The 8,258-nt window shown below is 37.3% G+C and overlaps 3 protein-coding genes across 3 annotated transcripts; 1 reads left to right on the top strand and 2 right to left on the bottom strand.

Annotated features, from left to right (window-relative positions):
* LOC132162751 (eukaryotic translation initiation factor 2 subunit beta) lies at nt 1-4,214 on the top strand. Its single transcript, XM_059572980.2, has 10 exons — nt 1-79; nt 376-425; nt 841-949; nt 1,061-1,116; nt 1,228-1,282; nt 1,365-1,456; nt 2,231-2,376; nt 2,847-2,989; nt 3,461-3,546; nt 3,894-4,214. The coding sequence occupies exons 2-10, from the start codon at nt 381-383 to the stop codon at nt 3,969-3,971; spliced, it is 810 nt and encodes a 269-aa protein (XP_059428963.1). The 5' UTR covers nt 1-79; nt 376-380; the 3' UTR covers nt 3,972-4,214.
* A 403-nt stretch (nt 4,215-4,617) lies between these two features.
* LOC148584293 (uncharacterized) lies at nt 4,618-5,512 on the bottom strand. The gene is made up of 4 exons (XM_088518900.1): nt 5,419-5,512; nt 5,222-5,298; nt 4,835-5,057; nt 4,618-4,701 (listed from the first exon to the last, which is right to left on the bottom strand). Exons 1-4 carry the CDS (start codon nt 5,510-5,512, stop codon nt 4,658-4,660), a joined length of 438 nt encoding a protein of 145 aa, XP_088375026.1. The 3' UTR covers nt 4,618-4,657.
* A 485-nt stretch (nt 5,513-5,997) lies between these two features.
* LOC132162752 (methylesterase 17) lies at nt 5,998-8,146 on the bottom strand. The gene is made up of 4 exons (XM_059572981.2): nt 7,801-8,146; nt 7,485-7,625; nt 7,063-7,197; nt 5,998-6,347 (listed from the first exon to the last, which is right to left on the bottom strand). The coding sequence occupies exons 1-4, from the start codon at nt 8,038-8,040 to the stop codon at nt 6,069-6,071; spliced, it is 795 nt and encodes a 264-aa protein (XP_059428964.2). The 5' UTR covers nt 8,041-8,146; the 3' UTR covers nt 5,998-6,068.
* Between the last annotated feature and the right edge of the window lie 112 nt (nt 8,147-8,258).

The raw sequence follows: 8,258 nt of genomic DNA, 5'->3' as shown, positions 1-8,258 counted from the left end.
AGTTGAGCAACGCAAGGCACATTCTTCATCAGGAGCGGAGAGATTAGGGTTTAGCATAGCACAACGCAGGGAAATACTGGTAAACTTTTTCATTTATTTTTTTTCTGTTTTTGATATGTGAATGCCCAGTCGATGTTCGGCAATATTATGATTATCTTTTTAGTTTCATAAATATGTACATATATTGGTGATATTTTTTGTTTTCGATAAATGAATTCCCGGATTTGGATGATACAGTAGGAAATGAGTTCGTCTCAATTTTGTGGCATCTTGAATTATGGGCATTCTGCCTATGTGTTTGTCTCTCTTCCTCCTCCTCCTCCTCCATTTATTTTTGGGTGTAATCCACTAATTCAGGTTTACTTTGCTTTATAGCAATCATGGCAGACGATGTTCCCAATGATGTGAAGGAAGACGTGGCAGATGTAAGTCTGTTCATTTATTTCCACCATTTTGGTTTATGGTATAGGAGTTAGACTATTGGTTAAACAAACTTTTTAGGTGATGAAAGGTGGTGTCTGGTTAGTGCAACTTATAGGATCTTGAACTGATGGAGTATGTAAATTCTGAGACCATGTGTTTTTATGTAATGCTGCTGTTTAGTTGAGATCAAGTTTGTTAATAGTCACATGTCCAAAAAAGTGCCTAAGGATATTTGTACACACCTTATTTGGGAAACCTCTTGTGGGGTTTATTGATATGTTGGAGAAACCCCAAGTTGTTGTCTGCCTTCTCCTTAGACAATAGTGCTGCAGTTGATTGGTAGTTTGTATTGCTAAGTTGTTTTTTTCCTTGGATACTGTGTCAGATTCTATTTCTCAATGAATTGATGGATTGCAGATTGCCCCATTTGATCCTACTAAAAAGAAGAAGAAGAAGAAGGTTGTAATTCAGGATCCTGCTGATGATTCTGTGGAAAAGGTGACTGAGCAGACGGAGAACTTGTCAGGTATCTAAACTGAATGCGTTGATTTTTTGATGTGGTGTTTTCTTTAATCTCATGTAGCTATGCCATTACGTGCATGCATAGCAAGAGGCTTACTATTTTTCTCACTTGCAGTTTCTGATGGACTTGAAAGTACTTTCTCTGGTCTGAAAAAGAAGAAGAAGAAGGCAGTAAGTAGTCATGATATCTACAATTAATCAAATATGAATGTGTCTGAGATTGTGTGTATGTGTGTATTTATATGTTGTCATCAGCAATAACTTTTGATGGTGTGATTGTAGGTTGACACCAGTTCCTTGAACGAAGAGAGTGGAGAAGTGGGGGAAGATTTAGATGGTAATATGTTGCATGTGTGATTTTTTAATTTTCTTTGAACAGTGCATTAGAACTGTAGAGATTTATGTTCTCTCCCTTTCAGATCATGCTGGTGTAGATGAAGAAGGAGAAGGAACTGTGCCACAGTCACGTTTTCCTTGGGAAGGAAGTGACCGTGATTATGAATATGAGGAGGTAAATTATTTGCTTGAGCTCCCTTTTGAAGTTCAGATTATTCTTAGTTATATATTCTGATTGTTATATGCAGTGAATGTTTCATTTATTTTATTTGTTAATTTTATAGATGCCTCAATGATATAAGGGCATATTTTCCCCATCAGACTATTTTAAATCATTATTTGTTTTTGAGGTTTGTACTTGGGATTTATATCACATGCTTACCTTGTGTTGGGTAGAAGCAGGGTGTAAGGAGCTCTGTATCTTCTTAGTTTTTGTCGGTGGCACATCAGAATATCTTGCCACTAGTTTATGGATGATTTGAGATGTCACTTGTGTCCTTAGGACTGCCGTAACCCAATGGTACTGAAGTTTTGTTATGGCATGTCTGTCTTCTGGTTGCCACCTTTTGGACTCAGCCTGCTGTTGCTTGAGAAAACTCTATTTATTGAAGCTAAAAGTCTCTTACTACTATTCTTTTCATTTTTCCATAGGGGTTGCTTTGCTCTCCTATCACAAGAAGGCGCCACCAGTTTTTCGGTTTTATATCTATTTGCTCTAATGCTACCAATGCTTACATTTATCACAACTATGGTTGTTGTCACCCCAGACACTGTAGATCTAGAAGATGAAAGGGTCTGTTTAGCAGGATGTGTGTGAATCAGTAATTCATCTCAGCCTACTGATATGTGATAATTGTCTCTCCACTAGCTTGCAGATGATGTTGAGTCCATGTTTCGTACTATCATGTGTGTTGTTAGTAATGATTTTTTTATCTGATATTGTCTGCAGCTTCTTGGTAGGGTGTTTAACATTCTTCGGGAGAATAATCCAGAACTGGCAGGAGATAGGCGTAGGACTGTTATGAGGCCTCCACAAGTTCTTCGTGAGGGCACAAAGAAAACTGTTTTTGTGAACTTCATGGATCTCTGCAAGACGTATGCTCTTTTCTTCTGCTCTTTATGCTCATTTTTTCTCCCTATATTGTGAACTCTTAATAACTTGTTACAGATTTTCCGCATTTTTTTTGAATTGTATGCTTCTTGTTGATTGCATTCAAAGCTTTACCTTATACATTTTCCTAATGATATCTTTAATTCTGTTTTCATTAATGTTTATTTTTGTGTGCCATTGTATTTGAAGGTTATGTTCTGGAAATAGACCCTACTGTAATTTCTATGTATATATTTTTTTACTGTGCCAAGCATGCATAATAACTATTTTTTGGTTATTTTAGTTTATTTTTCTGGTGGTAATAATTGCTTTACCTAGATTTGGGCTTGAGTTTATCAACTGAGATATTCTTTAGTAGTGTACTAGTGTTGTTTCCTAATGCATTTTTTTTTTTTTTTTTTTATAAATAATTTTGACTTTTAACTCTCTGCATTTTTCCTTTTTTAAAAAAAAGGATGCATCGGCAGCCAGACCATGTGATGGCATTCTTGCTGGCTGAACTGGGGACAAGTGGGTCACTTGATGGGCAGCAAAGACTAGTCGTGAAAGGAAGATTTGCGCCTAAGAATTTTGAAGGAATCCTGCGCCGTTATATTAGTAAGTATCTTGTTTAATTTTCTCTGTTATAAACAGTTGATGTAACCGTTAATTGAAACTGGAAAGTATTCCTTTTGCTGCCTACTAGGTTGGTATTTTATGTGGATTGCAATGAGTCTAAAAAAAATGAGTTGATCTAGTTTGGCCTTTATGCATCAGCTTGTTGTGTTCCATGGAAACAGGCACTCACTCCTCCCATCTTTTCTTGACGAAAGGGGAAGGATCTGTATGTCAGGCAATACCATTCTTTTCTGGAAATTGCCAGTACTCTGGTTTTGTGTGGGAGCACTTGAAATGATTTGGTTTAACTGAGTGCTTTTAGTTTATGACCTCAACCAATATCCTTTGTCTAAATGCTAAGCAGCTTGGGCTAGCTGTTGAATATTTTGTGGTTGAGTGCTTCATGTGATGCTCCTCTTGACTATTGTATATACTGATTGAATTCTTGTTGATGGCTATTCATCTTTTCAGACGAGTATGTCATTTGCATTGGGTGCAAAAGTCCAGACACTATACTTTCGAAGGAGAATCGTCTCTTCTTTCTCCGATGTGAGAAGGTAACTTTTTATACATTTGTTCTCCACCCGCAGACATGGCTTACTACTCACTGATGGCATTAATTTAACTATTTGACAACTATAGTTGTCTCTGTTTTTTATTGTTATGATTATTTTGTAGAAGTGAAGAAGACTCTTACCTTTTATTTTCTTACTACCAACTACTTTTATGTGGAGGCTTTTAGAAAAGCACATAAACTGTTAAATTTAAGATTGTGTTGGCTTCTATCACGCTTGTGGGGGGTTTTGATTTATTTTTTTCGGGGTTTTTTTTTTTTTTTTTTTTTCCTCTAAAGACTATATTATACTCTTATTTATTTTCTTCTTTTGATCTTTTTATTTTGCAGTGTGGTTCTGGACGATCAGTTGCTCCAATTAAAGCTGGTTTTGTTGCTCGTGTTGGCCGTAGGACTGCAGGAACATGATCTGCCCTGCTGCCCTTTTGCTAGCTAGCGACACATGGTTGAGTTGTTCGTGAACAATGAGTTTTGAGTTTGTGTCTATTTACCAATCTACCCTTGTTTTAAGTAGAAGTCAATAATTGTATCTTTTTGTTATTTTACTGCTTGATAATATAGTTCTACCATTTATGGTTTGAATGTTTTGCTTGGATTCTGGAGACTGCAACCCTTTCACATGATAATTTTATGCCGCCCTCTTTCTCTCTCTCTCTCTCTCCCATGCATGTGCCATTGGGTTCTCTTACCTCATTTCTTTGCAATGAATCAATTTCTTTTTGCCAATTGCATCGATGTACACCTATGGGATATTGAGTGACAATTCCCAATTTACTTATAGTGGTCTCAATGGTTATGCTGTTTAAAGTTGTATGCCAATATGGTTGAGCTTGGGCAATGATATAGTTGGTCAGCTTTTTATGAATCATTTGAAATAAAATATGTTATGTTCTATTGAGACATGATAAAAGTTCTTTCGAATGCTGATAAACTAATTTTCATATTGCTCATATTATTGGATTACAAATATCCTTGTTTGGAAGCAGAATTTATTTCTTCAGTAAATACACCCCTGCTGCCCCTCATATAGTGGAGTTCTACAGGTTGAAGATGGCTATGAAGACTAATGTTGAAATAAATGACATGTATGCTTTCTAGTACTCCTTTTTTGTACTGGTGTAATTAAGCGTAGAAAAAGCTGCAGTTGAAGCACCCAAGTATTTCTCAGAGTATGTCGATTGAAAAAAAATCATAGCATGACAAGAAAACCAACAAAACCAAAACCAAAACCAAAACTCAAGTTGGAAGAGGAAGAGCACATGAAATTGTACCTTGAGATTTAGCGCATCCGTTGATAATGGTTTCATTGAGGACCTTTACAGTGGCATTATTTGCAAACCAAAAGTCTCTTTTCACATCATAGATGCATTTGAGCACAGCAAGGGTGTGGTCGCGGCACCCTTCTGGCTTGCAATACGCTTCCACCTCGCTCGCAAGAACGTTGACCACCCCTTTTTCTTTCAGAACGTCCTTGTCTGAACATTGCTGGGATATCTAATTAAACACAATCACACCAACAACAAAAAAAAAAAAAAAAAAAAAAAAAAAAATTGAGCTTGAACTTTAAAATGAATATTCTAGCTTTGAAAGTTTGCAAATTGTATTAAAAATGTGCTAGTTATACTTGGAAGTGACTGAACATGTAAGAGATGGCTTACATTCCACAAGCAGTAGTAAGCGCTTCTCCACCCCTGAATTGGGCCTAGATTAACATTTGCTCGGGGGTTTGTTTTATCTGAAAGCAGACAGCCAGTACAAAGTCATTAGCCCTTGTTCACAAACTATCCATTATATAACACAAACATGGCTTCCTCTGCTCCAAATTGTAAAAATGAAATTGAAAGAGGGAAGTTACTTTCAGAAGCTTTGGCGTTGCCAATTAGGAGGAAAATCCCCAGAAAGAAGCAAAGAAACCCGGCCCTGCCACAAATGCTCCTGTAATCCTCCATCCCTTGGGAGAAATCGTCTCTGCCTAGTGAAATTTTTTCTTGTTAAACTTGAGAGAAGATTCTTGCACTGAAGCACTTGCAACAACCTTGATGGGTTTTTATAGATGGCTATAATAATAATACGAGGATAAGTAACAAAAGATAGGGGCTTAGAAATAAGGAATTTTTTTTGTTGCTTTTTCAGTATATCCTGAGAATATATGGAGCAATTTTATGACAAAACCGAGAACAAGAAGACACAGACACAGACACAAAAGTGTACTTTGGCAGACATGCTGAAACAGCTAGTTTTGGACATTACGGTCGGATATTAAGAGGTGAGCATTGTGATTGCATCGCCTTGTTGTGCAGCTAGTTTTGGACATTTGTGTAATTTTCCCACCTTTCAACCCAACGTGGTTGAACTGGTCGAAAAGGCTGGGGTTTGTGGATCATTCTATTTATTGGTTGATTGAGAATTTGAGACCCTTAAAATAAAATAAGAAAATCGTCTGGCATTATTTATAGATTGATGCTCATACATTCCAATGGGTCAGAAAATGTGAAAAAAGCAAATTTAAATACATTCGACGGAAGCTGCTGCTTCAAGTAGAAAGCCAAAGAGCAAAGATGGGGTGGAGAAAAAGGGGCTGTGATCGCTCTCTAAAACAAAGACTTTGAATGGCGGCCACCTTTTGATCATCGCATCTTGTTGCTCAAGCTTCAAAACTCGATCATGCATTGTCTTGATGTATACACGCGGCACTCTGTCAGCATCTGGTCCTCCTACGAAACGAGCTCCTCTTAATGGTCTCACTGGTGCTGGTCGAATCAGCATTGATGCTAAGATGGCGTCCTGTTCTCTTACAGCAATAAATTTCATGAGACACAAATTTACCTTAGTTTGGACACTAGTACAATTATAAAAGAGAAATGTTAGGAATACTCCCACATTTATACCCATACGCTTGCTCCTTGATCTGACAGAAATTTCTGTTATAATATTTTATATTATTCTATAAGGTTTATTGTCTTTTCTATTAGGATTTATTCCCTATTTTAATTAGTCTAGGATTCCTTGCTTATCACTTATAGCTTCTCTATAAATAGAGGTCTCTGTTGTCCTTCATCATATACTACTTAATACAATGTAGTCCTTACATGTTTTCGCTCTCTCTTCTCTCTCTACTTCTTCCGCTCTCTAATATATTTAACAATTTCAAAGAACCCTACGCCAATTGACTATTCATATCTCTCTTTGTGTGTATCCTAAACCTTAAAAGCCTATTCGCTTAACGTGGAACTGTCACATTATGGTGTAAATGTGGAAGTACTCGTAGCTAGCATTTCTCTTCTCCCACACTGTATATACACATCTTAAAAAATATAGCACGTTTATATAGTTAGTGAGTGGTCCATGTATATATATGTATGTAACTGCGTTTGGCGCATGAGAGCATCAAAAGCTACCTACTTTTTACCATCACTCAATATTAAGGGAGGAGGGTTGGGGAGAATAATGTAAAAGCTATATAGGAGCTTAATTATAATAAACAGGAAAAACTGATTACCTCTTTAGGGCTCATATTATACAGTATTTGGCGTTGAAACTGCTCCTTTATTTTGACACTTGTAGGAGGCTCATCAGGGCCCATCCCATATTCTATCTCACTAACATTCCCAAAACTAGATAAGTCTGGCTCAGCCTGCATATATTAATACAAATTAATGGAAAATAGTTAGCCATCTCGATCTGCTTTAACTTTACATTTTTTTTCTTAAAGCTTAACTTGAAATTGGCTGATTCTAGATCAACTGAAGAATGAAAAGCATCCATTAATTAATTGTCTCATCATGGGGGCCGGGTGGGGCAAGCAGCAAGCTTAGTTAGTTGAAAATATAAGAAAAATGTTTAAAGTAGTTATAATTGCCAATATTGTAACGTACATCTATAATAAGCAATATTATAGTAAGAAGAAGAAGAAATGTTTACATCTTTGCGATCTTGATCCGTGGAGAAACCATGCTTCAACATGTTGGCTGCAACGTAGATGGCCATGTGAATTTTGTGAGGGAACCTGTGTATTGCGTCCGTCAGGCTCACACCTCCCGAACTATGTCCCACCAATATTACCTAAATATATTGCAACCAAACACCTCTTTATCAATCTATCTCTATTTCTTCCTATTGTTTGCTGTCACAAAATTAATTTCTATGGAGCCTGCCTGCCTAACCGGTCAGCAAACGCACGGTCCAAAACTTATTATTACTAGCAATTCGGAACACGCTACATGCATTATGTATGTACCTTTTGATTTTGTGGCAAGTTGGATAAGAAGGTAGCAAGAGGTTGATGATAGTCTTCCAAAGAGAAGATGGTATTGGGATCTGATGGATCAATTCCTGCGCCTTTAAGATCCAGGCACGTCATCTGGTGCCCTGACGTCTCCATTAAAGATCGGATCTTGTACCAGCACCACGCCCCATGCCCTGCGCCGTGGACTACAACGAACTGTGCCCTCACATTACCGCTCGGTGTTCCACTCATTTTTTTTGGCCTCAAAAAACGGTTGGTTGTCCGATCCCCTCTCAAGTCTCAGGAGATCAGGACCTACGTACCTACTTCACTATCTGCTATTCATTCTGACCAGAGAAAGGGTGGGGGCAATATGGTAATCACGATGTGTTTATTTTATGAATGTGAACAAGTATTTCCGTGTCGAATAAGTTAAATTAATGCCCTGTATGCAAAATTCAAAAACTAAT

Source organism: Corylus avellana, chromosome 8 (assembly GCF_965113065.1).
Source record: "Corylus avellana chromosome 8, dhCorAvel1.hap1.2, whole genome shotgun sequence".
In the NCBI taxonomy this organism is placed as follows: Eukaryota; Viridiplantae; Streptophyta; class Magnoliopsida; order Fagales; family Betulaceae; genus Corylus; species Corylus avellana.
This window is presented reverse-complemented; position numbering and strand designations above follow the sequence as displayed.